The sequence below is a fragment of the Falco punctatus genome, assembly GCF_963210335.1.
Source record: "Falco punctatus genome assembly, chromosome: 7".
NCBI lineage: Eukaryota > Metazoa > Chordata > Aves > Falconiformes > Falconidae > Falco > Falco punctatus.
Window position 1 is genome coordinate 70,095,482 of NC_137587.1, and position 16,621 is coordinate 70,112,102.

At 60.2% G+C, this 16,621-nt stretch overlaps 2 protein-coding genes across 4 annotated transcripts; both read left to right on the forward strand.

Annotated features, from left to right (window-relative positions):
- The first annotated feature begins 60 nt into the window (after positions 1–60).
- On the forward strand, positions 61–8,586 carry VPS33B (VPS33B late endosome and lysosome associated). The gene is made up of 23 exons (XM_080397450.1): positions 61–193; positions 420–500; positions 611–672; positions 908–957; positions 1,748–1,815; positions 2,038–2,083; positions 2,426–2,520; positions 2,938–3,042; positions 3,172–3,268; positions 3,481–3,558; positions 3,855–3,928; positions 4,448–4,534; positions 5,139–5,229; positions 5,483–5,557; positions 5,925–5,989; positions 6,090–6,144; positions 6,232–6,278; positions 6,573–6,705; positions 7,010–7,083; positions 7,642–7,743; positions 7,919–7,994; positions 8,099–8,215; positions 8,437–8,586. Exons 1-23 carry the CDS (start codon positions 98–100, stop codon positions 8,514–8,516), a joined length of 1,854 nt encoding a protein of 617 aa, XP_080253576.1. The 5' UTR covers positions 61–97; the 3' UTR covers positions 8,517–8,586.
- An 88-nt stretch (positions 8,587–8,674) lies between these two features.
- PRC1 (protein regulator of cytokinesis 1) lies at positions 8,675–16,620 on the forward strand. Of its 3 annotated transcripts, none has more exons than XM_080397452.1 (14): positions 8,675–8,988; positions 9,577–9,709; positions 9,997–10,119; positions 10,483–10,716; positions 10,799–10,969; positions 11,211–11,360; positions 11,632–11,779; positions 11,890–12,026; positions 12,319–12,414; positions 12,577–12,723; positions 13,134–13,235; positions 13,535–13,645; positions 14,100–14,285; positions 15,594–16,620. In XM_080397452.1, the coding sequence occupies exons 1-14, from the start codon at positions 8,978–8,980 to the stop codon at positions 15,663–15,665; spliced, it is 1,821 nt and encodes a 606-aa protein (XP_080253578.1). In that variant the 5' UTR covers positions 8,675–8,977; the 3' UTR covers positions 15,666–16,620. The 3 variants fall into 3 exon arrangements, with proteins under 3 accessions (XP_080253578.1, XP_080253577.1, XP_080253579.1); XM_080397451.1 differs by having other exon boundaries at positions 8,676–8,988; positions 13,134–13,244; XM_080397453.1 differs by having other exon boundaries at positions 8,679–8,988; positions 13,134–13,244; positions 14,100–14,208.
- The last annotated feature ends 1 nt before the right edge of the window (position 16,621 follows it).

Sequence of the window (16,621 nt, forward strand, 5' to 3'; positions counted from 1 at the left end):
TGTTGTTACGGCGCCGGCTCTTCCGCCGCGGGGTTCCGCCGGCGCCGCGGCCGCGTTCGGGGGTTCCGGGGGTCGCGCCGCTCCCCGCCGCCCTGCCATGGCCTTCGCCGGCCGCCGCGACGTGCCCGAGCCGCCCGACTTCGGTATCCTGAAGCGGCTGGCGCGGGACCAGCTCATCTACCTGTTGGAGCAGGTCCGGGGCCGCCCCGGGAGGTTACCGGGGGTCGGGGTGGGCCCGGCGGGGAGGCGGGGCCGGGCCCCGGAGGGGTCCCGCACACCGGCAGCGGCGGTGGGGAGGCGGCGGGAGCGGGGTCGACCCGGGAGGGGCCTGGTACCGGCACGGGAAGGGGGCTGGGCCCCGGGGCCGGCGCCGAGGGGCAGCCGGTGTGGCATCGGCTCCACGCCCGGCCTGCCCTCAGCTCCCCGGGAAGAAGGACCTGTTCATCGAGGCCGACCTGATGAGCCCTCTGGACCGCATCGCCAACGTCTCCATCCTAAAGGTACCACAGGGCCGGGGCGGGCAGCTGGGTGTGCTGCCCACACTGCCCACACTGCCCATGCTGCCCATGCTGCCGGCTCTGCCCACTCACACCGCAGCCTCTCCCTGCAGCAGCACGAGGTGGACAAGCTGTACAAGGTGGACAGCCGGCCGGCCCTCAGCACCAGCGACCAGTGAGTCCCCCACCGCCACGGCACCCCCATGGCTGGGCCAGGCTGGAGGGATCTGGGGAGCGGGCGGGAAGAGGCAGGGGACAGACGGGGGGGGGGGGGCAGGCAGGTGCCTCTTCCAGCTCAGGGTTTTGCTCCACTGGACCAGACCAGTCCCAGGAAAGAGCTGCTGAGGGAAAGGGGCTGGGGAACGTGGAGCTGGGTACGTGGGGCTTCTCACTCCCCTCTGTGATGGCAGGTTCTGTTTCCTTGTCCGGCCGCGGATCAAGACGATGAGGTACATTGCTGGTGAGTGTCAGCGGCCGAGGGGCAGTTTTCTGTTGCCCACTGTCACTGGGTGACATCTCAGCCCCACGCTGGGACTCAGGCTGCAGCTGCCTCGTGGTACACACAGGTGTGGGGAGCATCCCGCTCTGTGTGGGTGGCTCTGGGCTACCAGCGTCAAGTGGGCTTGAGAAGTGTCATAAGTAACTAAGGGCAATTTGCTGATCAAAGGGGTTTTTAATGGAATGATCTTGCTGTAACAGATTTGAGAATGTTTTGTCTAGTGAGAAAAGAGTTAACTGTTAACCATGAGGTTGGAGATGTACCTCCTCAAGGCCAATGTTAAACCATAATCTCATGTTACTATGACAACTTTGTCTTCGTCTAGACTTTAGTGTAAAAATAGTTTAGTTTGTAATGTACAGCTTCTTGCTACGGGACTGAGAGCATAACTGTTTGCTTAAACCGGCCTTGAAGATGAGAATAAAAGGGCTGTGTTACTTGTTGGAATTTGCGAGCCTGGATGGAGCTGCGACTCCCCGGCCGCCCAGCGCTGTTTTTGCTTTCCTGCCTTAATAAATACTTAGTGAATTTATTTTGGACTCTAGCTATTTCAATTTCAACTATAACAAGAAGGGCTTTTGGTGAGTCTGTAGCCTTGGCAGATGGGCCCCACGCCTGGGGTTTTGCTTTCTGCCTGAGGTACTTCAGGTTCTGTGAGATGCAGGACCCTGGGCTTCATCAGACAAGAGGAGTTGTGCCTGTTCAGGGCAGTGGGCAGCCTTTGCAGAGTCCGTGTGTTTTTTATCTGTAGATATTGTCAATGCTGACAAGATGTCGGGGAGGAGCAGGAAGTACAAGATTATCTTCAGCCCCCAAAAGGTCAGTCTGACCATGCTCTGCTGCCAGTTACCCCACTGTGCTGTGTATGCCCGGCCTTTGTGCCTTCCACTCCTTTTACAGACACCAAAAACTTCTCTAATCCAGAAATGCTTAAAACTAAATATTGTGATGCCTGGGAATGAGCTGGTCCCTTCCATCACCAGATCTTTTTTGCACACTTGGAGCCTGGCTGGGCCCTGAGGGTCTCTCCTTCTCTTCCAGTTTTATGCTTGTGAGATGGTGCTGGAGGAAGAGGGAGTCTTTGGTGGTGAGTGGAGCTGTGGTGCCTGCCCCTTCCCCTCCCCAAGGGCTGGCTTGCGGTAGCTCTGATGCTGCAGAATCCCAGTTGAATCCCAGTACTGGGATCTCAGTGCTGGCAGGGATGGGAGCATGGGCAGGAAGCGCAGGTTCCCTTGAGCCTGGCTGCCTGCCTGCAGGCAGGTGTGTGCCCGCCATAGCATCGGTACCTCTCCTCTGTCTTCTGGGAGGAGAGAGGGTCCTGCTGTGAATCCCTGTGGAAAGGCTCTGTCTTTCTGCCCCCCACACCCATTTGTGGGGCCGCTTCTGCCAAGGGCTGGGTAACTGTAGCCTTTCCCTGTCCCAAACTCAGATGTCACCTGTGATGAATGGTCCTTCTACCTGCTCCCCCTGGACGAAGACATCATCAGCATGGAGCTGCCTGAGTTCTTTCGCGACTACTTCTTGGTCAGTGGGATGCTGCTGCAGGGATGCTGCCTTTCCCTTGACCATCTGTTGGGCTCAGGACAGAAGAGCTTTGTTCACAGAGCTGATGCTTGATGTCCTGTTCAGTGTGCCTAGCGCTTGCAGCAGGGCCTTGTCTGCTGGCCTGGAGTGGCTTTTGCTGGGGGTGGCTGCTCTGCTCTGTCAGGCTGTGATCCCTCCTGTCCTCCACATACAGCTCCCCCTGTGCTGGCCCCTCCTCTGCTCTTTCCCGAGTAGCTTTGGGGCATCCCAGAACATTCCTGTGCATGTTCTTCCTGGAAGCGCCAAGCCCAGGGCACACTCCGTCCCCAGTCCATCTCTAGCCAGCTCCCCTGACGTGGCAGCCATTTCCCAGCCAGCCTGCCCAGACTCACTCCCCAAGTCTTCTGATCCTTGCAGGAGGGAGATCACCGCTGGATCAACTCCATCGCTCGAGCCCTGCAGTTACTGAACTCCCTGTATGGGCCTTTCGGCAAGGCCTATGGAATTGGCCGGTGTGCCAAGGTATGGCCCACACTGCTGGGCTGGCACACAGCGATGGTGCATGAGGGGCTGGTGCTGGGGTGGGCTGTGGCTCTCGGTGGGGGCCTAGGGCTGCTCCCCCCGGTGCTGGCACACTCTGCCTCTTCACAGATGAGCTACGAGCTGTGGCGGGACCTGGAGGAGGAGAGTGAGGGCGATGGCCAGGGCAGGAGGCCTGAGATTGGCAACATCTTCCTCATGGACAGAGGTAGGTTGGAGTGAGACGGGCAGTGGGCAAGGGCTGGCCGAGGAGAAGCAGTTTTAGCTGGCAGCTTGCCTGGAGGGGCAGGGAGAGCCTGCGCTGGCTGCAGGGAGCAGCGGGAGGCGCGGGGCTGCTGCCCGCAGAGGTGGAGGCTGGGCAGGGCTGTGGCGGGCAGGCGAGGAGTGCGAGGGCAGCCGGGGTGCTGGCTCTCATTGCAGACACGGACTACGTGACAGCGCTGTGCTCCCAGGTGGTGTACGAGGGGCTGGTGGACGACACCTTCCGCATCAAGTGTGGTAGGTCCTGGAGAAGGCAACAGGGCGGCATAGGGCTCCACGCCTGCGTAGCGAGAGTCTGTGGGGTTTGTGCCTGGCATCATCGGGCCAGGGTCTGCGTGCTGCAGCCCCCACTGCTCCCTGCAGGGATGGCCCTGACGTTGGGTGCTGCTGGAGGCCATCTATGGGGACAGCTCTCGGTCTGACCAAGCGGTTGGGTTGGTGTCCCCTGTCTCTGCTGCCTTTTGCAGCAGGGCCAACATGTGTGTGTATGTTACTACTACTGGGGCAAAGCAGCTCCTCATCCTTCCCTGCAGGGAGTGTGGATTTTGGGCCAGACGTCACCTCTTCTGACAAGAGCATTAAGGTTCTGCTCAATGCCCAGGACAAAGTGAGTTTTCATATGCTGAGCAGGGCATTTCCTCCCCTAAGCCTGCGCAGGGAGTGGCTGGGTGCTGCAGGGAGCAGAGGTTCGGATGGGGCAGGGCACAGAGACCAGTGTATTAATGTTTGTATTCATGTCTTCAGGAAAATATAGAAAGCAAAATATTCAAGTGTGTAAACATGTGCCAATCACTATCAGTGATGCCCCACTGTATCCTGCCTAGCCTCTGACTAGAGGTTCACCAAAAGTGAACCTCTCCCATCTGTCCCACACAGTCTACAAGCACAGCTTGGCTTCCGTAGTCGGCAGAGTCCCTGCATGCAGGGGTGTGTCATGGCGAACAACTGGTATTTTGGGGCACTGACCCCCGCAGCAAGGATACCACCTTGTCTTGCTGCTGTTCGGGCTGCTAGCAAGAGTCACCCCCGGTGTTGCAGTGCTGGGGGCTGTGGCTGGCCAGGCCCTGTGCTGACACAGGAGCACAGGGCACATGCACGGCACCAACTGCTGCGGTGCTTTCTGCAGGTCTTCAGCCAGATTCGGAATGAGCACTTCTCCAGCGTGTTCGGCTTCCTTAGCCAGAAGTCGCGCAACCTGCAGGCACAGTATGACGTGAGTATCACCCCGGAGTGTGGGACACCCATGGCGCCATCCCTCTGCAGCCAGGTCACCTCCCTGCATGCTCTTTCTTGTAGAAGAATGGCTGCAGAAGTGTGGCCACAAAATCCCTAAGGATCTGCACAATCCAGGCCTGGAATTAGAATAGGCCTGGAGTTAGAATTGTGCTGAAGTTGTTGTGCTGAAGTTTAGAAGAAAGTGGCCTTGATCTATTCTTGAATCCTGAGACCAAGTAACTTTATTGTACTAACAGGCCGTGGCTGTAACAAGCTGCAGCTGTTAGGGAAGACGTGTGCAAGGCCAAGGGAGATAGAGAACGGAATGTAGATAGAGGGAGTAACAAACCGCAAGGCTAAAACATAGCTAATGCAAATAGCTGCATGGATAGAATGCTTGTACCAATCATGGTAAATAGTGGTGTGTGAGCAGCGTGTGCTTAGGGGCTAATAACCAGTTATATGTTTGCTTTGGGAGCATGCTTGTGTATTGAGGCTATATAAGAAATGTTAGAAGCCAAGAAAATTGAGCAAGATGCGTAACTCATATTGAGTCATTTCTTGACTCTGGCAGACCCCTCTCCCAACACTTTCTTCCACAGCGGCGCCGCGGCATGGACATCAAGCAGATGAAGAACTTTGTCTCCCAGGAACTGAAGGGATTAAAGCAAGAGCATCGCTTGCTGAGCCTGCGTAGGAGCTGGGGCTGGGGAAGCGGGCAGGGAGAGGCCCTCGGCTGCTGCAGCGGGTGCCTGGGCTCCCGGGGAAAACAGCGGGGGTGGAAGGGTACTGCTAGTCCCCGCAGGGGTGGGTTATCTGAGGAGTGGGCAGGGTAGCAGAGACTGTTAGTGTGTGCAGGTGTCCACAGTGGGGCTGGGGCTGAGGTGATAAGCTGCATGCAGAGCTCGTCACTCCTCCAAAGCATCTATCTTTCTTGGTTATGCAGATATTGGTGCTTGTGAGTCCATCATGAAAAAGAAAACCAAGCAGGACTTCCAGGAGATGATCAAGGCCGAACATTGTGAGTGCTGTTCCCTGTCCCACATCTGTTGCTACCCCCATCACAATCCTCACTCTGCCACCCTCCACTCCAACCCACAGCCCCACTGCCCCAGGCCTGGGCAGCCTCACAGCTGGGTGCCCCCTGTGTGCACACAGTCCTTCCAGACCGTTTGTACTGGGGTGGGTCTTGAGATCCTAAATAGGGTCAAGCCGCGTCCTCAGAGGACTGATGCATGGTGGGGTAGGAGGCCCAACACCGCAAGCCTGCGCCGTTCACTCCCTGGGGCTTGGGGAGGGAGGCTGAGCCCAGACTCCAGCTTGCTTTTAGCTGGTGGGTGTGTGGAGTGGGAGTGGGTGAAGTGACGCTGCCTCCTGCCCTGCCACAGCTCTGCTCGAGGGCTTCGACATCCGTGAGAGCACCAGCTTCATAGAGGAGCACATTGACCGGCAGGTGAGACCGTGCTGAGCTGGAGGAACAGGCTTCTCTGGCTGCCCCATGCCGCTGCAGGGACACGGGGCCCGCAGGCAGCTCAGCCTCTGCTCCCACACAGGTGTCCCCCATCGAGAGCCTGCGCCTGATGTGCCTCCTGTCCATCACAGAGAACGGTGAGGTGTCTGGCTGCGCTGGGCAGGGAGGGGTGGCGCTGGGGCCCCCCAGCCTTGGTGCAGAGCTCACCTTGATGGTCCTCACAGGTCTTGTCCCCAAAGACTACCGCTCGCTGAAAACCCAGTACCTGCAGGTGTGTGTATCTGGGGACTCACAGCAGAGAAAGCATTGCATCAGACTGGGCTTCCCCTCCCTGCTGCTGCTCGCCATGAGGTGCCAGGCAGCAGCGTTCCCTAGGGATGCTCAGGCTGTCTGCAGCACAGCCCTGGCCCGCACAGGCTCCGCATGAGCCCCGAGCTCTGCCTGCCCCTGCCCTTTGCCTGCTGGGCTGCTCTAAGCAGCCTGCACCTCCCCACAGAGGTGGCACCCTGCTGCCTCCCCACGCGCAGCGGGGGCTCCGCACTGATCCGGCTGCCCTCTTCCCCAGAGCTATGGGCCTGAGCACTTGCTGACCTTTCACAACCTCAAGCGCATCGGGCTGCTGACCGAGCAGTCAGCTGGAGAGACCCTGACTGCTGTGGAAAGCAGAGTCAGCAAGCTGGTGACGGACCGCGCTGCCGGTGAGAGCCAGCTCCAAGTCCCCTGGGAGCCTGGGCTGTGGGGAGCCCTGCGGGTACCTGCCCTGTCGGGAGCTGCTGTTTTGGCGCTGGCTGGAAAAAGGGGGCGAACATGGGCACTGCTGGCACAGAGCACATCCCCAGAGATGGTGCTGCAGATGGGGCAGTGGGCTCTGCCTGCGGGGGTGGCAGGGCTGGTGGGCACCGCTGCCGGTTCTCTTCTAGAGCCAGCAGCTCTGCACGTCCCTCTGCTCAGCCACGCTGTGATTGAGCCAGAGGCTCTGAGCTGTTTCTCCTTGTTTTCCAGGAAAGATCACAGATGCGTTTAATTCTTTGGCCAGGAGGAGCAATTTTCGAGCCATAAGCAAGAAGCTGGGGTTGGTATGTCCTTGTGGGGCTGCTGGCCTCCGCGCTGGTGCCAGAGGAGCTCTGCTCAGTCTGTGCCCTCGCCTGGATCTGCAGGCTCAGCACTCCCAGAGACACGCACTGCACGGGGCCAGAGCTGCTGCCACCACTCTGGGCAGTGGAGGGGCTTCTCCCCTGGGCAGGGGGTCACTGTGGGCTTCCTGGCATGCCTTGGCTCTGGGCTTCACCAGCGTGATGAAGAGCTGGGTGCTTCAGCCATGCTGTGGCTTGCCTCACCTGCTGAGCACTCCGGCCCTGCTCCAACTGCATGCAGCTGCCTGGCACAGGGCAGGCAGCTCTGTGGCCTCTGTCCTGGGGCAGTGGGGGGGTCCTGGGGTGATGGAGAGGTGACGTTTCCATTCCTGTCCCTCCAATGCACAATCTGCCTGGGTTTTGTGTTTGCTGGTCCTGGGGGGGTGGCAGGGCAGGAGGTGGGGGCAGAGGCTTGCTCAGAGCGTTTGTGCCCCCAAGACAGGGTCAGGGAAACCCTGAGCAAGGCTGGCCCCGCACCCAGAGCACCACATGTCTCTGCAGATTCCCCGGGTGGACGGAGAATATGACCTGAAGATGCCTCGGGACATGGCTTACGTTTTCAGCGGGGCCTACATCCCCCTGAGCTGCAAGATCATCGAGCAGGTGAGCCCCCCTGCCCCTGGAGAGCACCATGCTTGTCCCCCTGAGCCCCGGCCTCCTCCTGGGGTGTTCTCTGGGGGCCTGCTGCCCGGGGCTGGGGCTGGTGGTGGTCGTTGCTGGTCAGTGCCTCCCGCTGTGCTGGTGCGGCCCCGCTGAGCCCCCCGTTGCCATCCCTCAGGTGCTGGAGCGCCGGGGCTGGCTGGGCCTGGAGGAGGTCGTGCGGCTGCTCAATGGCAACGAGTTCTCGGTCTCAGGTAATGCCGGGCTCAATGGCAACGAGTTCTTGGTCTCAGGTAATGCCAGGCTGGGGGCAGGTGGGCAGGGGGCGGTGGGTCCGACAGCACTCTGCCCCATCCAGACAGCAGCGTGGAGGACAATCCGGCCTGGGAGTCCCAGCGCATTGTCCTCGCTGTCTTCCTGGGGGGCTGCACCTTCTCTGAGATCGCTGCGCTCCGGTTCCTGGGGAAGGAGAGAGGTAGGAGTTGGGGGGGCTGCTGCCTGCTGAGGGGCAGGGGGTGGGCAGGGGCTCCTGGGGGTCTCGGCGCAGCGGCCGTGCTCAGTGTTGGCACTGGCTGAAGCCCGCCCCTGTGGCGGGGGGCGGCGAGGTCTGTGGGTCCCCCCCACACTGGGGCAGGGGGGTATAGCCATGCCCCAGCCCTGGGGGCTGGCAGGGCATTGCCGGGGCCTCTCCCCCAGGGTGCAAGTTCATCTTCCTGACCACGGCCATCACCAGCAGCGCCCGGATGATGGAGGCCATGATCGAGGCCAAGGCGTGATGCTCGGCCGGGGGGGTGGGGCTTGGCTGCCCTCCGCCCCCCAGCGCCAATAAACATCTCTGCAAGCACGGATCCGGCTCGGCTGGCGCTGCGGCCGGGGGGGCCGTGCCGGTGTGGCGAAGACCGGGGCGGGGGACAGGGACAGGGACGGGACATGCGACACCCGGCGCGTGCGCAGTGGCGCTCAGGCCCCGCCAGCGGCCGCGCGGGGCGGCTCTCGCGCGAGGTCACGTGCTCGCTGTCAAACACGGGGCGCCGTTACCTGCGTCAGGGCGGGGCCAGGGTCGCTTGTTGATTGGTTAGAAGCGGCGACCGTTCCTCGCTGCTATTGGCTGGCGGCCGGCTTGGGGCGGGGCCGCGCTGTAGAGCGGCGGTTGAGCAGCGGCAGTTGGCGGCCGGGGCGTTGGAGCGGTTGGTTTGAATCGGCGGGGCCAGCGGCGGGCGCGGAGAGTGTCGCCGCCATGAGGAAGAGGTACGGGGCAGCGGCGGGGATGGGACCCGGGCACCGGGTTGGTTGGGGCGGGAGGACGGACCCGGGGTGGCGGGGGGGAACCTCAGCGCCAGGGGTGGGCGGCGATGGCGGGGGGGGAACCTCAGCGCCAGGGGTGGGCGGCGGGGGCGGGGGGACGGGGACCCGGGCGCCGGGGCGGCGATGGCGGGGGGGGGAACCTCAGCGCCAGGGGTGGGCGGCGATGGCGGGGGGGAACCTCAGCGCCAGGGGTGGGCGGCGGGGGGACGGGGACCCGGGCGCCGGGGCGGCGATGGCGGGGGGGACCCTTAGCGCCAGGGGTGGGAGGCGAAGGCGCCGGGGGGACCCGGGCGCCAGTGGTGGGCGGCGATGGTGGTGGGGACACCCGGGCGCCAGTGGTGGGTGGCGATGGCGGGGGGGACACCCGGGCGCCGGGGCGGCGATGGGGGGGGGGCGCCGGGGCGGCGATGGCGATGGCGGGGGGGGGACGACCCGGGCGGCGATGGCGGGGGCGGGACCGGGCGGCGGGGCGGGGGCGGTGGGCCCGGACCCCTCCCGGCGGCTGACGGCCGGTGGCCCCGTTGCCCTCAGTGAGGTGCTGGCGGCCGAGGCCGTGTCGTGCCTGAACCGGGCTATGGCGGCTCTGCGGGCTATCTGGGAGGAGATCGGCATCCCCGAGGAGCAGCGCCTGGAGCGTACCGATGTCGTTAAGAAGCACATCAAGGTGAGAGGCGGGGCCCCCCCGGTGGTCAGGTGGGGGGGAGGAGGATGCATTCGTCGTGAGCCCCCGGGAAGCACTCTGCCGAGGTCCCTGGGACAGATGGGCCAGGTCCGGTGGGAGCCCCCTGTATGGGCTGGGAGAGCCCCGGGTATCCCTGTGCCACCCTTGCCTTGTGCAGCCCCATCCTGTGGGGCACCCCGTGCTGCCTGCCCCATGCCCTTGCCAGACTCCTGCGGTCCCCGGTTGCTTTCTGTCCCTGCAACCTGCTGCTAACCACACCCGTGCCACAGGACCTCCTAGACATGATGGTGGCAGAGGAGGAGAACCTGAAGGAGCGGCTCTTGAAGAGCATTGCCATGTGTCGGAGGGAGCTTGACGCCCTCTGCAAGGAGCTCCAGCTGGAGCCCATCCAGGTGAAGTAGTGCTTTTCACTCTAGAACCCTGCTGGCCACACTCTGCTGGTGCCTGGCCTCTGCCCTGCTGTCTCAGCGAGGTCAGAGCTCGCAGAGAAAATGCCTGTTTGAAACCACTTTTCCTGATGCCTGGTAGAGCCAAAGGTGCTGTGGCTCCTCGCAGGCTGGGTGCTGGGAGGTGGTTGTGAGGAGCCCAGGTGTCTTGCAGCACCTCATTTTGTTCCTTGCTGCTGTGTTTACACTTTCCTGGGGAACTACTTGCTCAGAAATAGGGCTTGTGTCCCAGGTCTTCATTTGGGAAGCTTAAATATCTAAGTCAGGTCTGTGAGAGTTGTGGCAGAACTGATTTCTGGAATCTTCTAGGTGGAGGAAGGAAGTACCATTCTGCAGATGGAAAAGAATTTGCGCACCCATGTGGAAGTGTTGTTAAAGCAGAAAAGGGACAGGAAGCAGGAGCTGAAAACCTTGCAAGAACAAGATCGAGATTTGTGCGACATTCTCTGCACATCCCTGTTCTGCATTAACAGTGATGCTGTGCCCAGCCTGGAGGACCTGGATCGTTACAGGCGCCACTTGGCCTCCCTGACCGCTGTGAAGGTAAGTGGAGAGGGAGCGAGGACCTCACTGTGGGTGGCATGCAAGGTGCTCGCTGGTTTCTAATGCCACTTATCACTTCCAGGAGCAAAGGCAGGAAGAGTTTGTCAGCAGGAAGCGGCAAATCATCCTCCTGATGGAGGAGCTGGACCACACTCCGGACACAAGCTTTGAGCGGGATGTGGTGACCGAGGATGAGGAAGCCTTCTGTTTGTCTGAGGACAACATTGCTGCCCTCCAGAATCTGCTGCAGCAGGTATGTTGGCACACTGAGGCAGTGCTGCATGGCAGCTGATGGCATGGTTGGCATCACGATGTAAAGAGTGAGTGCTGGCTTTTCAGCACGCCTGTGTGTTTGAACATTGTTTGGGAGCTTTTGCAAGGAGATTTTGGGAATTGAGTGAGTGGCTTCGCTAGGTGCAGTATATCAGATGGTCTGCTCATGCCCTTCGGGGCCAGGCTGCGCTGGTGCTGACCCTGTGCTCTCGCCCCTGTAGCTGGAAGCCCAGCGATCCCTGAATGAAGCTGTGTGCACAGAGCTGCGCTCCAGAATTGTTGCACTCTGGGAAAGGCTGCAGGTTCCTCTGGAGGAGAGAGAGTCTTCTGCGGTGCACGTGGCTGGATCCAGAGCCAAAACTAGGAAAGCTGTAAGGACTGTTCTGTGCTCTTGGAGGGGCTGGGGCTGGGGAGCAGCAGCTCTGTGTTTTCCACTTGTTTGCTCAGCCAGAGTAGAGAAGCCACTTCCAGCAGTCAGGTGTGAGGTGAGCAGGCCAAATCCTGCCCTCATGCGTGGAAAAGCTGGGAGTTGGTGCTGGTGACCACCTCATCTTAGGAAGCAGCTTATGCAGAAGATAAATCCTGTTCTGCTCCTCTTCTCATGTTGCCTTCTCTGAGTCTGTGCTCTCATCTTGTTGGCAGTTGCAGTTGGAAGTGGACCATCTGGAGGAGCTGAAGCTGCAGAACATTAGATCTGTGATTCAAGGAATTCGGGCAGAGCTGGCTGACTACTGGGACAAATGCTTCTACAGTCAGGAGCAGAGGGAAGGCTTCAGCCCCTATTACGACGGTGGGTGCTGGCTCTTCCTGTTCATCGATTCCCCTGTGGGAGCTGTGGGCTGCCTGCTGGCGCATGGAAGTCCCTGTTGCCTCCTGAACATGCTGTTGTATTCTCTCCAGAGGACTATACAGAGACCCTGCTTGATCTCCACGAAGCTGAGGTGGAGAAGATGAAGAACTACTATGAAACACACAAAGATCTGTTTGAGGCTGTCCAGAAATGGGACGAGAACTGGAAGCTGTTCCTGGAACTGGAGGTATTGTCTGGGCAGGAATGTGCTCTGGCTGGCTGGGTGCTAGGTCACTGGGTAGTGCACGCTTCTGCTCCCGTATTCCAGGAGCTGTTGGGAAAGACCAGGGAGGCACTAGGAAACCACAGTGGGTCAGTGAGGGGATGGGGTCTGTACCTAGGGCACTGGTATGGTCTGGGGTGTGTGTGCTGCGCAGCAGGGATGGCTTTCTTCAGCACCTCAGTCCCACGGAGGGGTTTGGTGGGCTGGGGGACTCGTTGGTATGTTTGGCTGTCTCCTGACCTCCCTTCTGTATTAGAAGAAAGCATCTGACCCCAGTCGCTTCACCAACCGTGGGGGGAATCTGCTGAAAGAAGAGAAGCAGCGAGCGAAGCTGCAGAAGACACTTTCCAAGGTAGGTTCAGCCCTGGAGAAGAACCTGTACTCCCAGATAAGCATGTGTAGTGCTGACTGAGGAGAAGGGCAGCACCGAGAGCCAGCAAGGGGTGTCTCTGGGCATGGAGATGCCCGTGTTCAGGAGGGCAGTCTCTTGACACTGCCCTTGTGCCTTGATCAGTTGCAGGAGGAGCTGGAGAGCAGGGTCCAGGCCTGGGAGCAGGAGCATGAGGGGACTTTCCTGGTGAAGGGGCAGCGGTTCTTGGAGTATGTGATGGAGCAGTGGCAGCTGTACCACCTGGAGAAAGAGAAGGAGAAACAGGAGAGGGTGAGTGTGAAGCTGAGCGTGCTGCCTCTTGGCCTGAAGGAGCCTCAGCTGCATTGAATACCAGCGTGTCCGTGTCCCCTGCCTGTACAAGCTGGGGAACTGCTCCAGCTGCTGCCCGGGGCTCTGTCTTCTCATTCTCTGCCTGGAAGTGGCTCTGCATGCAGTCACCTCTCTTTGATGGTGTGTCTGGTGTCCATTGCTTTTGGTGTCTGTGTGCATTGACCCCCTTTCTTGTGGCCCCAGCTGTGCCACAACTGCAGCTTGGCTCTGGAGGCCTGCTGTTCTGTTGAAATAGCTGCTGCTTGGCTGTGCCAGACTGTCCGCAGGGCATTGCCCGCTGCCAGAAGCCTGCCCTTCCCCTGGCGCTCCACAGCTCTGCACCAGTTAGTAAGTGCAGATCTCTCCCACAGCACCTGAAGAAAAGCCGCCAGATTGAGACCGAGATGATGTATGGCAGCACCCCACGAACACCTGTCAAGCGGCAAGTGCTTGGCCCCCACACGCCTGGCAAAGTAAGGAAGGTAAACGGTCTGTGTGGAGCAGCGTAGCTGTGGTGGGAGCAGAGCGCTGTCACTGGGCTAGAGCCCTGCCCTGTCTTGGGCTGGCTGGGGTCCCGCATGGAGCTGGGGGGAGGGTTTGGGGTGTAGGGGAGGCAGGGAAAGGGCCAAGGCTGTGGGCACCAGCGGGCCTGTTGCCCTGTGATGCGCTGGAGGCAGGAGGCTCTGTGCAGCCGGGAATTCCACCTCAGTTTCCCCGGCGGTGCACCCGGTGGCTTCCCCCCGTGTGACATGTGCTCTGCTTTTCCCCTCAGCTCAACAGCACCTTCCACTCCAGGGCCACACCCAACAGTACCATCCGTTTAGCTTTTGGAGGAGCCATCTACCACTCGCCAACATCACGGTTGCCACCTTCTGGAGGGAAGGTAAGGAACTTTCCAGGGAGTCCCTGCCTGGCAGGGTGGGCTGGGCAGGAGATGGGTGAGATCGACTGCTGTCCTGCTGTGTCTCACTGACTCCCCTGATAAGCTCCTGGGGTACAAAAGCACCTCTTTGTCTGTAGCCCGCTGCACTGGGCTGCTGCGGTCCTGGCAGGATGTTTCTGGGACCTGAGGGAGGAGGAGGGTAGGAGCAGCGTTCGGGAAGTCTTCCTCTAGCCCAGATTTCTAGTGTACCTCTGTGCTGAGCCTGCAGCTTGGGGGGTCCTTCAAATGTGGGTGTAGTGCTGTATTTTTCTGGGATCAGAACGGGGTCTTAGACCCTGGAGGGCTCCTGGAGTGTGAAACTATTCTGGCATTGCAGAGCAACAGTGAAGCTAGCTCAGCTTTCTTAGCTCTACTTGATTTTTGTGTCCCATCTAACTGTCACTTCTTCCTGTAGACTGGCCAGGCTCGGACCCCCAGCCGCATGCTTGTGAAGCCTTCCCGTCCTGGACGCAGGGAGCAGAACAAGGAGAACATGTCCCACCTGAATGGAACCACCCTCAGCGGTGGGTGCACCCCTACAGCCCCTGCCCAGCGTAACCAGAGCGTTAATTCTGTTGCCAGCACCTATTCTGAATTTGCGGTAATTCACCTCTTTTAACCCACCTCTCCTCACTGGGCAGCACTGAGGGTGTGCTCCCTCATCCCAGAGCACCTGGTGTCCCCGCGCAGGATGGCTGTTCCTGCCAGTGCCTGCCAGTTCTACGCAGAGAACTTAACATTGAGGTTTGGTGGCTGAGGCTGACTACTGCTCATGTCACATAAAGGCCCTGAGCAGCCCAGTGGGGAATAGACAAACAAGAAAAACACTGATGCTGGGGGGGACACCTCCCAGCCCCATGCAGGGGCAAAGCCCTATGTGGCACAGCCCCCCTGGAAAACAGCCCTGTGCAATGATGCAGCCGCTCTCATAAGGTGGGTATGTCTCCAGCTGCTTGGGCAAAGTCTCCCCCCTGAGGTCCGAGTCCCTCGATGCTGTGCGTTCTGGGGGTGGTGGCTCCCCAGCCTCTCCCAGGGCTGCAGCGTGGTGGCCTGGGCGGCTGGCAGCACACAGCTCAGGTGCTGCCCTAACTCGGTCAGTGGGAGGTGGGAGGGAGGGTCTCCTGACGCCCTGGCGGGGGCAAGCCTTTTCCTGCTGCCTGCACAGACTCATCTGTCAAATGCTTGCGTGGGACCCTGCTCGCTGTCCCCCCATGCGCTGAGCCTGCACAGGGACCCTAGCAGTTGTCCCACCTTTTCTCTCTGTGGTGTGCTGGGTGAGCAAGGCTGGGAAGCTGCCCTGGCTGCTGAAGAAGGTGCCCTACTGATGGACGGGGCTTTGCTGTCTGGGGGTCCTGCAGCAGCCTCTGCCCTTCCACGAGGATGGGCTGAGCCCAAGCTTTAGCATCTTCTGACACCAGAAAGCCAGGCGCCTTGCTTCGCTGTGGCAGCTAAGCTGGTGGGCCGTGCCCCTGGGGGTGTGCCGAGGGTTTCCCTGCAGCCAGGCTGTGATCCCGGGCTTGGCACAGGGTGCTGGCTTGGCACAGAGGTGGATTCCTGCTCGGCGTTCCCTTCCTCCAGCAGCTGGGCATGGCTCTCCCTGCCCTGCTCCCCCCTGGCTGAGGGGCAGCCTGTGCGGGAGGGAGCCGTGCTGTTCCTGGCCCGCAGCTCTTTGGGCTACAGGTTCCTCCTGCTTCCTGGAGGCTGAGGGCTCGGAGTTCTTTCTCGGCTGCTGGCTGCCAATGCTTTCCTGCCCTCTTCTGAAGCAAGAGCTGGGTGGGGAACCCCAAACAAGCAGGAGCAGCCTGGCCTGGAGCCACCCCTGCTTTCTCACAAAGCCATGAAGCAACAGCTCTGTCCCTGCCGCACCCTCCCTCCACTCCTCCCCATCTCTTGCTTCTTGTCTCCACAGCGCGAACTTTCAAAGGCTTCAAAGTGTGACAGCAGCTCCCGCGTTCTGAACTCCACCACTGCCTTCTCCTGAGATGTGTCTGTGGGGCTCCAGCTTCTCCTACCTGCAGTGAGTTGCTGAGGCCGAGTGTTACACAGCTCCCCCCCAACCAGGCGTCACTCCAGCCAGCCGGGCTCTTTGTGGGGCAGGGCAAGGGGGGTTCCTGATTGCTGGGGTAGGGTGTGAAAGGGGACTTCTTAAAAACTTGTTTTTAAAAAATTGTAATTAAAGATTTAAGTATGTTGTATTAGAGTAGCATAGCAGTGGGTGCTGGCTCCTGCCCCCGGGGGAAGCCATTGGTGCTTGGACGCAGGGCCTCTGCCTTGCTGAGCATGCTCGGGGACAGACAGGACCTATTTCACGGAGCTGGCCTCAGTGCCTTTCCTTGCAGGCTTTTTTTCCCCTGTGTATTTCCGTAGCATCTTCCTTTCTCAACATCACAGCAGGCTTGTTTTACCTGGCGTTCCCTTAGCAGGCTTTGTTTGGCCCTAGAGCACTGGCCTCATCCCTGCTGGGGGCCCTGGGGTGGGCAGCAGCAGGGCACCTGGGGCAAGGCAAGCCTGACAGGGGGTATGGCCTGTACCCTGTGGAGGGGCAGAGCCTGCAGCAGGGAGTGCCAAAGCAAGCAGTGCTACCAAGGAAGCAAGCTACAGTGAGACAAGACCTTCTTCCCTGCCAGCGGGAAGGGGGGGCAGCTTCTCCTACCCCCAGGACCTGCTCTGTGCCGTCCACCGCTGCCCTCCCTCACCCTTCACCCTGGCAGAGGCCAGCGAGTTGGCGGTACAACACAACCCTGGGCACTGTTTAGGGGGGCCTGTTTGCACCTTTGTTAAAGAAGCTCTGTATATATGTTATTTGTCCCTGGTCATGGCTAATTTGCACCTTGTTATCACTACACTCCCCCCACTTGCTGTTATGCTACCAGTTCGTTCCCCTTGTTCTGTAATCTGTTCTGTATATATGTTAATGGAAATAATACTTGTATGTGT

Coding starts and splice junctions, on each gene's coding strand:
- PRC1 (XM_080397451.1), top strand. Junction 9,710..9,996: donor TCGTTAAGAAGCACATCAAG/GTGAGAGGCGGG, acceptor CCCGTGCCACAG/GACCTCCTAGACATGATGGT. Junction 12,415..12,576: donor TGCAGAAGACACTTTCCAAG/GTAGGTTCAGCC, acceptor TGCCTTGATCAG/TTGCAGGAGGAGCTGGAGAG.
- VPS33B (XM_080397450.1), top strand. CDS start 98: ATGGCCTTCGCCGGCCGCCGCGACGTGCCCGAGCCGCCCGACTTCGGT. Junction 673..907: donor GCCCTCAGCACCAGCGACCA/GTGAGTCCCCCA, acceptor CTGTGATGGCAG/GTTCTGTTTCCTTGTCCGGC. Junction 5,558..5,924: donor GATGATCAAGGCCGAACATT/GTGAGTGCTGTT, acceptor GCCCTGCCACAG/CTCTGCTCGAGGGCTTCGAC.